Below are 18,754 nucleotides of genomic sequence, written 5' to 3'. Positions count from 1 at the left end.
GTACTTGGGAGCTAATCAGGAACACAAATTGATTAAATTGTAGAACTTCATTGTAATGGATAATATATAACTAAAAGCTTTCTATTTCCTGGAGCATATTAATATATATATATATATATACATATATATTATATATATTCATATATATATATATATGAATATATCTAAGTAATAATGGCAGCATAATAATAGTAGTAACTACTAAGCATTTACTATGCACCAGACATGGTGTAAAGTTTCTTTCAAACACATGTGGATTTGAGTCACAGTGGCAGTCATCTACTAGCAATGTGACCTTGAACAAATTAACTCACTTTCTGAACCTTAGAGTATTTATTTGGGTAATGGGGATGACATAACATATCTCCCACTGCTTTTGTGAAGATTCAGTCAGATCATGTATATAAAATACTTAACCTGGTTCTTAACACACCAAACAAGACTTAATTCATTAAAAGAATATTTTCAAATTTGAAATCTGGAAATTTGGAAAGCTGTGTAAGCATGAGTTTACAGAACATCTCCAACCAAGGGACCAATTGTCATTGGTTGATGCCATTCCCAAATTATTAACCCTCAAAGTAATTTTATTTCAATGGGCAGGTTTTTAGTCTCAGATCAGTAGTGCAAATTGCTATGTCTCTTAAAAGAATATTAAGGTAGATCTATTAAAACTCTGGTATGATACATATGGTTTCTATAATTTTAATATGCCCCCAAAATACAATAAATACAAACATGCATTGTTAATTTCATAGGCAACCATTAAGAATTCCCAGAAACTCATATAAAATAGCCTGTTTCTCTTAAGTACATGCACGTGGCATTCACAAACACTAGCCTGAGGCACTGCTTCATGTGAGTGCAGTCAGATATTTAATCATAACAACCATTTAAATGTAAAACATTACCTATTACTAATTTAAGGTAAGGGAAAGGGGAATTGTTAGTTGCCAAATTATAATCAGAAAGAACCGCAACTGAACAGCAATCATGAGCAGGGCTCTGACAAATTTTTCCTACCATCAAAATAGAGGGATAAACAATAGAAAATAGAAGATATAAATATGATGAACGTTTAATTGGTGATTCAGAATTAGAAGATATTTATGTTCACCAATTATAATTGTCTTATTTTTCATAAACTTTTTTATTTTCCTCAAAATATATATAAAGTACAGATGTATAGATATTGATTCTTCTACACTGTATTACACTTTTTTCACACAAGTTTGGTTTATGCAATACGAAACAATTCATTTGTGTTATTCATTTATTCAGACAACTGTATTTAACGTAAAATACATGAATAGAAAGTCTGACAATGGTTTAGCTGTATTACTAAGTCATTTATCTAAACTGATATGTTTTGTGGACGGTCAAATTTCAAAAATCCTTCATGCTTTTTCCAAATGATTTCAATGTACATTTATTCATATAATGATAATAGTCCACGAGGCACCAACTATCTACTCAAATATCAAGTACTGTGCACATGTGATCATGTTATTTCCTAATAACTTATTTATGAAGTGAGCAAGCACTATTATTCCTAGATAAACTAGAAAATTTAGCCTCTAGTGATGAGGTCAGCAGCTAATAAGGAGCTAACTACTAAGCATTTACTATGCCCAAAGTTAGCAGCTAATAAGGAGCTAGGGCTTGAATTCAGGTATATTTGAAGAATACTGGCTTGTACTCTTTTTATAGATGATTTCGGAAATTTCACAGGTCTGGTAATAGGATTTTCTAAAAGTTATACAATTAGAAAATCCACTAGATAATTCTCGCAAAGAGATAATGTGTGTTGGCAATAAAAGTAAAAATATAGCAATTAAATTTTTTAAATTTCCATTTTCTCAGCTTACACTAAACCAAAATTCCTCTTATAAAACAAAATATATTTAGCCACTTATCAGTGTCTTGAAAAATAAAAAGAATAGCCATGAATACTGGTAATTTCTTACAATGAATGGCATTTCATTGTTATAGGAAATATTTAATTTAAAAGTACTAATAGATCTAAAGTATTTTGTCAAAGACATTTGTGAATATGTAAGAACTTTAAAAGAAGAAAAAATAGTAAAAATGTAGAGTTGCATTTTTTTTTTTGTAATGGCAAGTATTCGTTTCCTTCCGTACCTACAAAAATTTCACATTTTGAAATACAGCTTTATGGTAAATCCATACTACAAGCTTTTGTATTGTAATTATTTCACTCGCTGAATCATTTTAACATCACCTGTATTTTAAGGAAAATTAGTTTAACAATTGTAGAGACACTCTCAACAATGTATTGATTAATTCAAAGTGAATTGTATTTCTCTTTTCCACATATATTTCACTTTAACTGCAGATGAATAGAAAGCTTAGATAAGAATAGTTCAAATCATTAAATTTTTAAAATTAAATTTTGATCAGTAAATAACTCTTTGCACAGCATTCCTATTTTTGCATTTAAGAAATAAAATAGTAACTCACTTGAAAACTGAATTGCAAATCCAGATTTGCTGATGTAAAAATCTGTGTCAAACTGGATGCTTACTATGTTGAGGGTGCTATGGATTCCTTCAGGAATAAGAGATCCACTAATTTCCTTTAAGAGCATCTCATTTTCTGGTGGACCATCCCAGACTCGGAGTATGTCATGTGATGCTTCCGTATCAAAAGCAAGAAACTGTAGGCTGTGGGAGAAACATATTTATTTGTTTGATTATTTTAAAATTGGATTCAATTTTACATAAAAAATATAACAAATACGCATCTTTGCTTTTATTAGATGCTTCTTTTATCCTTTCAGATGAAAAAATGTACACAGCATATATAAACGTAATTAATTTCTTGAGCAGTATAACTTATTTACTTAGAATATGATTAAATGTACTATTACATCACCTTCGCAAAGTAGCAAAATTTCAGGTATACATTCTTTTTAGTGTTCGTGAATTTCAACTATGGCAATAGCAGGTGACTCTTACAGAGGATCTGGTACCTGTCAGGCACTGTGTAAAATGTATTACATTTTTTTGTTTGTTTGTTTAAGTGTTACAATTACCCAATGAAACAGGAATGAGTTTCATCTCAATTTTATAAATGTGGCAAATGGAGTTTAGCTAGATGAAATAAAATTGCCCAAAGGGTGGCAGAGTCATGAGTTGAATAAAAGTTTCTGACTCCATTGTACATATTTTTACCAGTGTTCATGTTTGTTTGTTTGTTTGATTAGATTCCAATGTGGTTTATTTCAGGAATTGAAGAATAGTTCCCATTCAAAAAGGAATTCATCTATACCATCACAATGACAGACACAACGGACGAAAAAAAATCACATGAACTTCTCAATAGACACAGAAAAAATATTTTCAAAAAATTCAACCTTATAATCACACTCAGAAATCTAGGACTAAAAGGGAACTGATTAATGTGAAAAATAATGTCTTCCCAACCTCAAAAACAAAACAAAACAAACAAAACCTCCAAAAATAAAAACACAACACAATTTCATATAAAACCTATTCTGCTTTATGTCTAATCTAGACAGAATTAGTATCTGATACATTTTGTGGCTAGTGCCAAAATGAAAACTCCAATTATATCAACAACTCAACTCACTCTACATATATATTGCATTCATGTTTTATATGTGGATTTAAATTGGGGTTGCAATTTAATATCAAATATTGTTCTTTAATTTAAAAAAAATCAAAAATCCTATTGAAATTATTTTCAAGTTTACTAATTCTAACATTTAAATAAAACAACACATGATCTATACTAAACAAAACTAGTCTGCAGACCAATCTACTGTAGTGTATTTTGAATTCTGCAAATTCCCTTGCAAAAGTGAAGTATCTGTTTCACATGCAACAACGTACCAGTTTACATCCAACAATGTATTCAGTGTACCTTTCAGCATGTTCTTTGAAGGACGATACTTGTTTTCCATACGTGCACCACCCAGAAGCATGTCTGAAATTCCATTTATATAAAGCAGGAATCCTTACGTTTAAAGTTTTGTGAGCAATAAAACACTAACTAGCTCATATGTCAAGGACGATTTATTAATATATTAATTCATTCCCAGGCATAAGTATAATAGTTAAACTAAGACTGAGAGCATGTGATAGCTTTGGAACCCTACTGGTATGATTTAGGAGGCAATGGTTCTGCCCTCATCTAAAGGGAAATAAAACATTATTAAAGGAGCAGAGAGCAGATGCTTCAGAAATAGGCCTAAAGCCACAGAAGACAGACGATAGTTATTGAGTCCCCTTCTATCCTTATTTCTTCTAATGTTTTTTGAGGCTGAATTTATGATAGTGACCCAGACAAGTCTGTATACCTATGAAAATGTCGGACTCAGCATCTTGAGTCATCAAGAATTAAGAGTAGAGGGCCCAAAAAGCAGGAAAAACTCTCACCTTCTGTGCCTTCTTGAAACTATGAAAAGTTTCCCTCTAAGGGGTTATATGGCCTACCTCTGTGGCTCATAAATCAATAAATATGTTGGTGAAACCTTTTTCATGTTTAACTGATGAAAACCAAGTTTTTGCTTGCCAAGGTTAAAAATATTGAAAAATCTTGATGTAGACTGATATTGTACTTTTAAGGGTTGAACAGGAAATTCCGAATCCCCAGTAATTTTGAGAAAATGAAATCCATTTACCTGACAATGTTTCCTGGATCTACCTCAATCATCCACATGCAACGGAGATTATTGTCATATGGAAAGGGATAACCAGGAGATAAGATTCTTCCTGATGATTCTCCTTTAAAACGACCTCCACATTCAGCTAATAAAAAAAGAATGAAAATTTAACTCACAGTTTAATGCCCAACCTTTTCAAAACAATGTGCAAATTTGAGTGTGTATTTTTTCACCTTAAGGAAATTAAGACTTGATTCTCACTCTTCTTGAAAGGATGTATTTGGTATATGCTTTCTCAGATTAAAGTATTAATTGAAGCAAGAACATATTATACAATGAAACAAGAGTGTCAAGTTAAATAACATAAAATATAATAAAATGAATGTAATTGGGGAATATAAAAAAAAGACACACTCAAGAGCTCTGAGTTGAGGCTTCCAAACATTTTAAGATGTGTTGTTAAATAATGATAATTTAAAAAGGGGAAACAGATGGCAAGTTGCTCACTGCTAGTTGGTTGTAGGCTGAATAATTCATCTTGCAACCCCACCTCTGAGAAAAACTAATCTTTACTGCAGTCCGTCAGGCCTTCTAAATTTCATTGTCCTTTTATTCCCCTTTAAATCACTCTAAACACTTCCTCCTTTAAGCTCTCAAAAGTCAAAGTGGCATTTTTATTAGAGTTCTTACTTCAGTTAAATGTAGTTTGGTTTTGATTTAATGTGGTCTCTAATTTTTATAAAATTTATCGAATTAAAATGTATGTATTTTCATACAATATAATTTGATTTTTTTCTTTTGGGGATTCCCTCTCATTTTAATACTATTTAAGATATTGGGAGGTCTGGAGTGGTTTTACTTCAGTAAGCAGATAATCTAGAAAGAATTCTCTGTATTCAAAAAGAGAGAAACTAAGTATTGTAGTTAATATATTGCTCAACATCTCTGAGCCCTAGAAACAAAGAAAACACTGTGTTATATATTTTACACTTGCAAATTATCCAGATTCTCTCCTACCAAAAATAACCAAAATTAAAATACTTTACTGTTTCCTTAAATATTTGAAGATACTCTTATACACATTTTCTTCTGCTTTGTACTGGTTCTGTCTTACTCAAATTTAATGACTGAATTAAGCTTCTAGATTTTTTGTTTTGTTTTGTTTTGTTTTTATTACTAGAGCAAAGGTCAAAGACACAGTTTTAGCATTTGGAAGAGAATAACAGAATCTAATGGTTCAAATACATAGGCCCTATTCATATATGTAAATTTGTGTCTAAAATTTTGTATATTATATATTTCACTACACTGTAGTGGTTAGTTTTATGTGTCAACTCGGCTAGACTTTAGTACCTAGTTATTTAACCAAACACTAGTCTAGGTGTTGCTGTGAAGGTATTTTATCAATGTGGTTAATATCTGCAATCAGTTGACTTCAAGTAAAGGAGAGAACCTTTGAGAATGTGGGTGGCCTTCATCCAGTCAATGGGAGGCCTTATGAGCAAAAACTGAATTTTTTTAGAAAAAAAGAAATTTTCCTTCAAGACTGCAGCATTAAGTCCTGCCTGAGTTTCTAGTCTATTGGCCTTCTCTATGGATTTTGGACATGTCAAGCAGCCACAATTGCTTGAGTCAATTCCACAAAATACATACATTTCTTTAGGCAGGCAGGTAGGTAGGTAGGTTGGTAGGTAGATAGATTGATACAGATAGATCTAGTATTCTATTAATTCTGTTTTTCTGAAGATCTCTGACTGATACACACACCCATAGAGGACTGAGGAATTTTATTTTGTATTGTAACATCACTTCAATTTAATTTATAGTCATAGACCTGTCATGTTTAAAGTAAATCAGAAGATATCGATACTTAAGATGTCACCATCACTTATTGTGGTTTTTCTCATTTTCTAACAAAAACACTGAACAACTAGAACTGTGTAACTATATTAATTCATTTTTCATCATTTCTTATAATTTACCACTATCGTTGGCATATATTTATTATGAGAACAAATTTAGAACTTCAGTCCTCCAGATTAATTTTCAGTCAATTGGAGTTTTGTGAACTATGTTGTATATTGAATTTAAACATTGATCTTTTCTCTCTCCATATTTCTTTGCTACAAATATTGCTTGGCATTTTGACTTCAAATGATCCGATGTGATATGGCACAGCACTAGAGTTCATTTCTGACAGAATGTGCAGAATAAAAATAAAATAGTGTTTAAAGAAGGAATACTGGTTAAATCCCTTCAGCTATGGTGCTTAAAAAATTAATTTGTTTGATCGATGCATATGCTTTAGAAACATAATTACCCAGAAATAATCCATACAATTGAGAAAAAGTTTCTCTTTTGACACAGGCAAAAATATAGCCATATAAATATTTAAGGTTAATAGGCACAGAAAATTAAAATCTTAGGCCAGGTGGTAAAGTTATTAATTCTTGCCAGTAGAGAACATCTAAAATAGAATTACATCTTCTGTTAACATGGAAATCATCAGCACGACACGCCATGTGTCCAACTGTTTTTCAGCTGTTATTGCTGATCATCTATCACTGAAAAAAAAAAAAAAGTTCATCCTTCTCATGAAATCTTGAGCAGTAGCAAATAATTAAGTTGGACCTAGTATATTTGTAAATATAAAGTGCATTGTTGCAAGCATAATCAAAATTTTCTGATCCCAGAACAACTGTCCTTCCATTTGCATAAAATCTTTCCAAAAAAATAAAGAATGTCTTCAGCTTGGTTCAATACACATAGGAAATAAATGTTTTTTAATGTATTTATTTTGTGACTTTAATTTTAGGGACAGCATGGCAAGTCAGCATTTACAAGTTTATAGTTTGTGCTATCATAACCCTTAAGGATTTTCTCAATATATTTCCATTACGCATCAAGGAATATAACATCAGAGAGAATTAATCAATGCTACATTTTCTCATAATCAATGCCAGTGGGCTGATTGTTGGTTATATGCTAGAATCCCAAGCTTTATCAGTTTAGGATGATTATTATTTTAGATATTACCCTTATAATCTATCCAAAATTCAGATGCTGTCTGAAAAGAAAGGGCTATGATTACATTTTGATTAGATATAAACATGTTTGTTTTCTACATGGATCTATGTTTTAATGAACCAGTAGATGTCTCATGGCATCAAAAACACTGTGCAATCAATCAGTTGCAGGGCCTCTAACAACTGAAATTTCATTTTTTAAAAAATTGTAATCTGGCAATTTTTTTGAGATTCCTATGTTCACTATATCAACTAACGAAGACCATGATTTTTTCTCAAAAGTTTCAAGTTTCCAAATTCATCAAATTATATATATTAAATATGAACAGTTTTTTGTATATCAATTAAACCTTAGTAAAACTGTTAAAAAAAAGATTTAAGTCAATATAATTCATATAGTCCTGATACAGAATGGATTTGTGCCTCTATAAATGCAATCAAAAAATAAGAATGACTAAAGAATAACTGCATGTTTATTCCCTACTGAGGAGTTACTGTTTGGTTAAAAATGTTTTCTTTTGTTGCCCTAGTATTTCATCCTGGAACCAATTTGAGCTTTGGGATAGAAGTCTTTACTATCCACCCTCCCACCCACATATACCCAGTATTCATTAGTTAATTTATAAGATGATAGTAATAACATAGTACTCCAGCTACACAAAGAAGAGAGAAAATAATCATTTTTTACCTTCATGTAAATATATATCCGATGTCACTATCACAGGAATCTTATTGAAATTGTTTAATTATGCTATGCTACATACACATTAAATAAAAGCATAGGTACTCAGATTTTTAGAAAAGGTGAATATATATAAAGAAAGCCTTGTTAAGTTATTGAGAAAAAGATTACTGTTTTTAATCTACCTTGCTAGCAAGACAGACAGTATTTTTTTTAATATCAAAACAAACCTGGTCAATGTGATTCAACATATGTTTGTGATTGTAGTGAATTTAATTTTATATCAACATAGAAGAAATAAAATAACTCCATATTGTACAAAAAGAAGTATTCATCTATGAGATTATGAAAAGGACACTTTGACTTTCCATTAATTTATTTCTGACCAGTTTGAGTCCAATAACTTCTTTTTAAAAAGGTTTTAGAAATAGTGTATTTCTTAGTAATAATTTATTTTTGTTAACTTTATTGGGATAACATTGGTTAAACCATACAAATGTCAGGTGTACAATTTCATAGCACAATGTCTGTATACTCTATGACAACATGGATGGACCTTGAGGGTATTATGCTAAATGGAACAAATCAGACGGAAAAGGACAAGAACTTAAGATTTTACTCATATGTGGGATATAAAACAAAAAAAAACACAAATGAACAAAGAAAACAAATATACAAACAAAAAACCAAACTCATAGATACAGACTAGAGAAGGGTGGTTTCCAGAGAGGAAAAGGGAGTGGGGGAGGATGAAAGGGTAAAGGGGGTCAAATACATGGTGATAGGAGACTAGATTTTAGATGGTGAGCACTCATTACCTTCTTGATTTAAGGTATGAGTTTTGTGTGAAGAGATAGAATCCATTGGAAGGGTACAGTATATTTTGGTAACACTTCTATAGAAAAGTTTCATGAAAATCTTAAACAGTATCCTACCAATACAGGAAGGCAGAGGGTAGTCCCATGCCCTTCTCTCCCCTGTCATGCACTTGAGAAGGCTACTTCCATGGAGAGTGTAGCCTGGATTGCATCCATAAATGATAGTGCTACCAGCAAAGTGGCCTTGGTCACTGATTTTGTATCCAAACTGTGGAATGCCAGGATCCTCACAATGTGACAGTTCAAAACCTATGAGAAGAATATACATTTATTAAAAGTGAAATTAAACAGGAAAATTTAAAACTGCATAAATCATTTCTTCCTATTACTTTAATATAGTTGTATTACTCTGCCCTAGTTGTAGTACTTTTACCATATTTAATTTTTATACTATACAGTAGGCACAGACCATTTTTATTTCTTGAAAATTAGAATGTGTTGTATTTTTCAAATTTATCAATGATACCCCATGGTTTATATGACAATATCATGGCTTGTTATAGTACTAAGCTACTTGCCTACTTCAAGTGCTTTACAGCTAACAATAGATTCTGACCAATATAACTAGTAGGATTATATCTTCAAAATTTTAAAATTCAGACAAAATGAGTGAAATCATAACTGTCCAAGTAACGTATATGTCCACTCCAAATATAACTTTAGACTGCTTTATTTTTATAGTCTTAGAAGAAAGTGACATAGTCTCATATTTAAAACATACTTTATCAAGAGGTAATATAATATAGCAAATAGCTTGAAGCACTCTGAATTGTTATATTCTGCCTTCTCCAGAAATGTACGGGTCTCAAAAATTCTCACAGGGAAAAAACAAAACAAAACAAAACAAAACAAAAAACACATGTTCTTCCCACATGTTGTCACTCTGGGGTGTGGAGAAAATAATTGTGTGTTTCTGCAGAGTTGGGGCTTTCTGAATTAATTTTACTGGAAACTTGGGACCCTATGCTTAGAACAACACTTGATAAATTATTTTACAACAAGAAGTACAGTGAGAGAACTCCAGAGAGATTTACCAAACTCTGTAGGAGGTTAGTGTTTACATTTTAAGGGAAAATGAGGTCCAGGACTTTATTGACATCTCTAGATTACAAAAACTGGAGACACTGGAGGTTAATCTGGACCTTGGAGGGATGTATTTACATTCCAGAGGTTAGAACAAAAGCACAGGATCCTTTCCACCGCATATCCAAGGAGACAAGGTTTTTCTCTCCTTTTGGAAGAGGAAGGAGAGATAGCTACTTTAAGCAGAACACCTCTATTTTCCTTCTTTCTTTGTCCCTGGTCACTTGTTTAGATTTTTCCATCTGATTTTCATCATGTTCCTATAGGGGTAAGAACTGGGTCAAATGGGCGCTGATGGTTATTATTGTTATTATTACCTTAATAATAATAATTAATCTCTCTAGATCCAGATGCCCTTGTGTACACATTCAGAATCAAATTAATAAAGATGGATATTAAAAACTTAACCATCAAAGTGCAATGAACTGTTAAGATTCTGAAAGAACTAGAAAAGGATACTTCATAATTTAAATTGAACTTGACACTAATAATCAAAACCTAAGCTCCCTGTCTTTAATGTTTTGCAAAAAAAGATAATTACAATTAGGCACAAATTAAATTAGTTAATGACTTCTGAAAGTACAGAATGATAAAGAGTATTCTACATAGCCTCATGCATAAAGGAAATCTGTGATTTCAAAACAAATAATGTTAGAGGGAAAAAAGAAAAAACACAAACCTCATGTGTGTCTTATAGGATAATAGAAAAGAGATGTGCATCTCTTTTATACACACAGATACCTTGACCAAATCAGTCTACATTTGAACTAGAAAGCAAAAACGCATGGATTATTAGTAAATCACTGATGTCAGATCACTAATTGACATCATTAACTGTCTGTAGTACCAAAACATACATAAAGTCACCAGAACTTGTGAGCTCAAAGTACTGAGTTTATACACTCATTCTGTAGGTTGAGAAGTATGTTAACTCCCCGAGAACAGAAGGATCACTCTCTAGTCTCTTCTATGGGATCTGAACCATTCCCTCCTCCATTCACCCATAGAATTAGTCTTCACATTTTTATTAATTTACAAACATTTGCTGTTTTTCTTTGTTTTCCTACAGACTAGAAGGATTTCGTTTTTTTTCCCCTCTAGCACAAATCCTGGCACAATGCAGATGTTAAATAATGTTCATAAATGAATGTGGATTCTTAGAGGCAATTATCTCTAGGAGACAACTAAAAAAATAAAAATAAAAATAAATAACACTGATGAGAAACTGAAATGTTTGAGACAATTGAAAAAAAAAAAAAATCTTCAGGAATTTCCTGTATGGATCAATTGGTGATGGCCCCATTTGGGCGAAAATATGTTAAAATAAAGTGAAAGCAAAGAGCTTTGGAGACAGAGCCGTACAAAAGGTTAGATGTTCACTCAGTAGTCACACACACACACACACACACATGATCAAGCAAGTCAGTCAGTCTTTAAAAAAAGCAGCAGAAACAGCAGAAGTTATAACTTAAAATTTTCAGGACACATCACTTTGCATGGATCTGAATACGTCATACTACTTTTAAAGTGTCCCTGCTCAAAAATTACAAGTTTGCCTTCCTTCTACCAGACATAATATGCACTTTGTCATTCAAGATGCAGCCACTGGAGTTTTACCATATGTCATTAATCAAAATAAAAATGAAAATCAAGACTTCTTTTCGAGGTTTATTACCAAATTCATCCTTCCTTCATTTGAATGTTCTGTAAATGTGGTTGGCAATTGTTGGTGAGGAGGTAACATGGAGCTATTCTTTGTAAATTAAGATAATTTATAATACTTTGCATTGTAGGTGAAAATGCACAGGGACAATAGTAGATAAACTACAAAGCACAACATAATTTAGCTCCATTTGGTGGACTTATTGTTGCTTATTCATAAATATTCAGAACGGTCTTATCTTTATGGAAACACTCAGGTGCCAGTCTTTTCATTGAGAAGCTCAAATACTTGAAATTGACAATACAGAACTACAAACAAATCACATATACTTATATTCACCATTCCTTGTGAAATTTGATACTCTGATGAAATGGACATTTCTAGAGCATGAAACTAATGAATATCCCCATTACTCAAATCTTTGTGATTGTTGAATAATTTACACCGAGATCTAATTCTTTTCCGGCCACCATATATTTCTTTAAGGATTTCCAATTTAGTTATAAGCTATAGTTTGAAATCTACAAAGGAGTACAAAGTATAACATAAATTTACCATTTTGCTCTATGACATTCTAATATCCTAGTTGCTTCATATTAATATTAATTTTCATTCAGATTTGTTTTCAGGTTACTATTCATATGAATTGATTCATATTCACATTATTATTAAGAAATACATATTACAAAGCAAGTTAAAGGTCCTTTTGGTCCTTCCTCAATATTGTTCTGGTCTTTTCCCTACTGAGAGTTAGCAAATATTCTGAGTTAGTATATCATTCTCACACATATTTTATATTTTTACCAAATATTGTATGTCTTCAAAAATATATATTTTGCAAGCATTTATACAGTTTATAAATTATAAAAAAAAATCTTTTGAGGATTTACTTATTGCCCAGCATTGTGTTTTTCCCTTTATATTTATACACACACGCACACCACACACACACACACACACACACATATTTTATTCATTTTAACTACTCTGTGGTATTCCATTGGAGCCATACTCCAAAATGTTTAATTTATTCTCCAGATGATGAGCATTTATCACATTTCCAATCACTCACTGATAAAAAAAAAAGGCTGTACTTCTATGTATCCTTTTATGCATGTGCAAGTGTTTCTATACAACATGGATCATGTAGGAATTCAAATTTCCTTTTGTCCTTAAGATTCAATCAAAATTTGCTAATCTGGTCTTTAACTTCTGCCTTAACCTATTGAAAGATAAATAGTTGATGCCCTACCTCAACAAAATTTATGTTTAATTTGTTTATAAACAACAACTATGTATTCACATAGGGTAATGTCATATCTGGTCAGCAAAACAGTACCGATACTACAATAGGCAGATGGCTTAGAAATGTAAGTGATATCTGAAAATTCACTTTTTCAATATTAGGTATCATTTTTCATGTAACTTAAAAAAAGAAGGTCCTTATGTGATTTATTTTTTGAAATTCAGGTAAAATGTAAATATGTTTATTATTGTTCAAGTTAAATTTTAGAGTACTTAATAATGAACGCAGGTATGTTAATTTTATGTATCAAAGGAAAGAATTTTCAAATTGCTAAAAAGGAAATAGATTGTTAATAAGGAAATTAAGAAAACATGTTAGCTAAATATATTAGAGGAACATAAACTTTCGAAACCAAAATCATTTTTTAAATTTTTAGTTGAGATATAATTGACCTATAACATTATATTATTTTCAGATGTAAAACATAATGATTCAATATTTGTATATACAGTTTGTGAAATGATTACCACAATAAGTAGCTAACATCCATCACCGTAGTTACAATTGTTTTTCTTTTGACAAGAACTTTTAAGATCTCTCTTAGCAACTTCCACAATACAGGTTAACTATAGTCAACATTCTGTACATCCCCAGGACTTATTCATTTTATAACTAGAAGTTTGTACCTTTTGAACAAATTCACCCATTTCAAGGAGACAAGATTAAATCATTCGGTCATAATTTTAATCCATACAGAATCCTTTGATGGATTTAATTCATAATATTTAGCAGAATAATCTAAGAATTATATTTATTATTTGGTTAGGTTATTAAATTCCATTTAGGCCATTCATCTTACAAGGCAAAGTCTTATTTTAGAAATCTTTATATGTAAATGAGGATGTATATAACACAGAATGTCAACTTTGCAACTTTAAAATTCAAAAGTAGGAAGTAATCCATGACCATACACAACAGCTATGCTAATCCTCTTAGACTGAGACATAATAAAGAATATAATGGGGATAAAAAGAAGAATGTGTTGAGAACAATTACACATTCCTTTCTCTCACTAATCAAACTAATACAAAAAGATACACACTGCTTATTAACAAATTATATCAAACAAACATCACTTTGAGACTATGAAACTTCAGAAGAATGTTTTAAGAAGATAATCGTTACAGTTTTGAGACAATACAAGTTAAGAATTTAAACAACCAAACAAAAAGATTGTAGAAATGATTGCTATGCATTCCACTTGGAGGGAGAGGAGGTAAGGTAAATATATATTTTTTTTAATTGCAGGTGTTCTAAATCCTATGTATAAAGTTCTGACAAAAATGTGCTAGTTTGTGTCTTGTACATCCTACTTGTATATCACTCAGGAATGGTGCGATTTAGCTTTGCCTGAGTTTTTTTTTTCCCCACACCATCAGCCATTTGGTATTTGGCCAAAATGTATAAGTAGTGCATTCTAGACATATCTAGGAATGGAATATTACTAGATAGTGCCAAATTACTCTCCAAGGTGACTTTAATACGTTATATTCCCCAAAGGTAAGAATTTCAAGTTCTTCAAATTATCATCAGCATTTGGTATTCAACATCTTTTTAATTTTTACCACTTTTATGAATATGCAGTTGCATATTATTTGGTGGTTTAATTTTCATTTCTGATTTTCTACTAAGCTTTTTTTTGTTTGCTTTTTGGCCACGGGTGGTCCCCCTACTGTGGAATTTTCTTTCGCCCATATTTTCTTTTACCACAATTTTCTCATTGATTTGTAGCATTCCTTTCTATAGAATGTATGTTATTCTGTTTTATATATGTATATGTATATATACACACACACACACACACACATATATATATACACATATATGTATATATATTTTTTCTCTATATATGTATATATAGAGAAATATATATAGTAAGTATATATATAACAGAATAACATACATTCTATAGAAAGCATATATATATATATATATATATATATATATATATATATATGGAGACATATATATACATTTAAGAAGGAAATATGTATATATATATATATCTAGATAGATAGATAGATAGATAGATAGATAGATGATAGATAGTTAGGAAGGAGATTATATATATATATATATATATATATATATATATATATAATTTTCTTCATAAATGTCTCATCTTTTTACTTTTTTATGGTGTGATTTGTTATAGAGAAATTAAAATTAAAATGACTGAGGCTTAGTCAGGAAAACAGAAGCCACTTAGATATTTTGAGTTGCTAAGATGCAATATAAAACAATTAGGGGGAAAATACAAGAGACGCAGAGGGCGTAAAGGTCAGAAGACCACTGCTGGCTTTCACTAAATCCAGTTCAGGGAAGACGTTGCTGCAAACAACCACCTGCCAGCACCACACTCTGGCCTGAAGATGCTGGTGGAAAATAATGGCTTCCTCATTGATCTCACCTTTGAGCTCTCACAGCACTGCATTTAATTGGCGATTCTAAGCAGAGATCTTCGCTGGCAAGAATATGAGACCTGCAATTGCTAACTTTTTTGTCTCTACACTTCAGAAAGTGCTTGGAAGGACAGAAATGCTACTGACTATGGATAGGTGTTTGCTTGTGGATCTTGTTTTGGGACTCTTTCTCCACCTTAGCTATTCTGGGCGATCTGTTTTCTAAACATTTTTAAAGTTTTCATCCCATGTTTAAATCTTCAATCTGTCAGAAATTAACTTTACATGAAGAGTAAATTTATAGGTCTTTAGATACTAAGTTCAAAATTTACAAAGCTCGAAAAAAAAAATTACAAAGCTTTTGGGATGTGAAGTCTGTAAAAATCATAATGACTCCTGTTATTTTAGTAAGAAGAAATTATGTCCAATATTGTTGATGTAAATGACAGATAATCAAGAAATCATTCTAAATATTTTAGCTAGAATACCTTATACTATATAATGCAGCATTAATCATTACTTCCTTTACTGCTTGGTTAATCTCAAAATTTAAATAATAAAAGAAATGCCAAATATACTTGTTTTAAGTGGTTTAGAGGATATAGAAATGCATGGAGTAACTGTGTTGCTCCCTTGTAACTTAAGTACTATTTGTACTTGTATGAAATGATTTATATTCTAAGAATAAAATTAGATTTAATAGGTCATTTGATTATTTTTCATGGTTAACATTGCCAACAACATACTGTAAATTAAAGAATTTATGTAAAGTAATTTTTGTACATTTATAAGGCTAGTATATAAAAAATGCATCACAATTTACCTTATGCCCATTTTTAATTTGAATATAAAATTTGAAATGGTCATATTTTGTGTGGGTTATTGAACTACTTCAAGCAAACCAAAACCAAAACCAAAACCAAAACCAAAACTAAAACCTAAAACAAAAACGAAAAAAGAGCAACGCTAATAGAGTACAACTATATCTGAACTTTTCCTTTGAAATAACAGACATGTCTCCATTAGGCATTTTAGTAAATTAAATGTGCAGAATTGATAACAAGAGGACATCTTAGCCCACATAATCCATTGAAATCCATCAAAAAAAATGCTTGTTTAAAATACCCAATTACTTTCTATGGGATGAAAGTGTGGGTAAGTACAAATGAAGAGGTAAAAGAATCTGCAGTGAAACATATCTTTAAAAAACAGAGCTTAAAGAATTGATGAACACGATAACATATTTCAGGTGTAAGTCATTATACTCTAGTGAATCTGACCAATAAGAAAGAATTCAGATTGTCAAACATAAAATGACAAAAGTTGCTCTGGGAAGAATTGCATTAAAAATTTAGCATTTTAAAATTTATTGTTTTTTTGCAATTACATGAACAATAAGAAAATGTATTAATTCATGGAATCTTAAATTAAAAAAATCTAAAACAGGTTGGAGGTAATATTGGTAATTAAGAGAGTATATTCTTGAAGAAGAACTGCTCAGTTCCATTTCCGTAACTTCACTTATTAGCCATGTGAGTTTGGGCAAACAACGTGACTTTTTTGTGCTTTGTTTTTCCTTCTCTTTTCACTGGGTATAGTAGTACTTCCCACATAGGGTTATATCTTGTACCCAGTAGATAATAGATGGAAGTTACTATGATTTTAAATTCCTATTTAATATTATTATGTTGAAAGTCTCTGTGCCTTTTAAATAAAAGCTGAGCCCCTTACTATATACAGTCCACCTCTCCCCTGCTTCACTTCCAACTTGACCTCTCATTTTGTCTTATTCTTGGTCATCCCGCTCCAGGCATAAGTAACTCACGTTCAGGCCTTTCTTCAGTCTTTGTACTTGTTGACATATCTGCCTAGAAACCTCGACCCCAGATCTGAATGTGGTTGCCCCTTCTTATAATTCAGGTATCAACTCAGGTGACACTTCCTCTGAGACAGAGTCCCCGAGCAAACTAGCTACAGTAGCACCACCTTCTGTACTATCTATCCCTTTGCACTATTACAAGTTAATTTTAAATGCAGTTCTCTTATCTTGTGTTCATATTTTTATTTTCTGTCTAGTCCCACTAAAAAGTTAGCTGCATGTGGGCAGGAACTTTGTCTCATTCACTGTTTTCTTTATCCCCAGAGCATAAAACATTCCAGTGGGAAAAGAAAAGAAATTAAATCTATGATCCAAACAATAATTTCAACAATAAATTAGTTCCAGTAGTGGAGTAAAAGGGAAGATAAGTCACCAAATAGAAATGAAGTTTCTACAACTTAATGCTATACTCCACTTCTGGTAACTGTATACACATATATAGTTACAAGAAGTGGAGTACAGCATTAGTAATAGAGGTAGTGGAAATTTAATGGTTGTGTGTGATGTCAGAGGGGTAGTAGACAACGGGGGGCGGGAGTTTATCACTGTGTGAGGCATATAAATGATAAATGTTTGACTATTACATTGTTTTGTACACCTGAAACTAATAAAACAAAAAGAAAAAAAAAAAGCAAGAACTTCCTCTGACTTTAGAAGAAGGAATGGTATTCTTTTTTTTTTTTCACTTTACCCCTGTATGCCCTCTAGGAAAGATATCTATGCCTTCATGGATCACAGGGAAATTAACAACTAATCTGTGGTATATATAAAGCACCTGAAAATATGCTTCATCTAGATCTTTATTTGGGTGAGTTTCAGATTTCTCAAGGGCAAGAATAACTGATACCCATTATTTTTTATAAGAATGAAAGAGTGATCTGACTCAGGGAAGTAATTAATTCTGAGAGGCTGGAGGGATGGAAAAGCAGTGGGATACCCTAATGCAGTCAAGGTCTGGCCAAGTGTCACAAAGGTTTTATATTCAACCTGCAGAGCTGTCCACACCTCAATTGTCTAATCAAACTAGAGTTGACTGAGAAACTTATTTGGAAGAAAAAAGAATATCTCCACAAAAGATTAAAAAAGATAATTCTTGACAACTAAAGGAGAAAGACTGAAGGCATTTAATTTGCTGTAGAAAATTAAAGGAATGTGACATTCTCTTCCCTCAAGTATGGTGTAGCATT

At 31.5% G+C, this 18,754-nt stretch overlaps 1 protein-coding gene across 5 annotated transcripts in view; it reads right to left on the bottom strand.

Moving 5' to 3' along the window:
• CSMD3 (CUB and Sushi multiple domains 3) overlaps positions 1 to 18,754 on the bottom strand; it is a 1,140,077-nt gene that overhangs the window by 291,974 nt on the left and 829,349 nt on the right. For all 5 annotated transcript variants that reach the window (XM_081069899.1, XM_081069900.1, XM_081069901.1 and 2 more), the window contains 3 exons: positions 9,292 to 9,483; positions 4,667 to 4,793; positions 2,482 to 2,684 (listed from right to left, as the gene is read on the bottom strand). In XM_081069899.1, the coding sequence (XP_080926025.1) occupies positions 2,482 to 2,684; positions 4,667 to 4,793; positions 9,292 to 9,483 (522 nt within the window). The remainder of the gene's footprint in view (positions 1 to 2,481; positions 2,685 to 4,666; positions 4,794 to 9,291; positions 9,484 to 18,754) is intronic.

The sequence above is a fragment of the Rhinolophus hipposideros genome (genome assembly GCF_964194185.1).
Source record: "Rhinolophus hipposideros genome assembly, chromosome: 13".
NCBI classification, from domain to species: domain Eukaryota; kingdom Metazoa; phylum Chordata; class Mammalia; order Chiroptera; family Rhinolophidae; genus Rhinolophus; species Rhinolophus hipposideros.
Note: the sequence above shows the minus strand (reverse complement) of the source record. Positions and strands in the feature narration are given on the sequence as shown.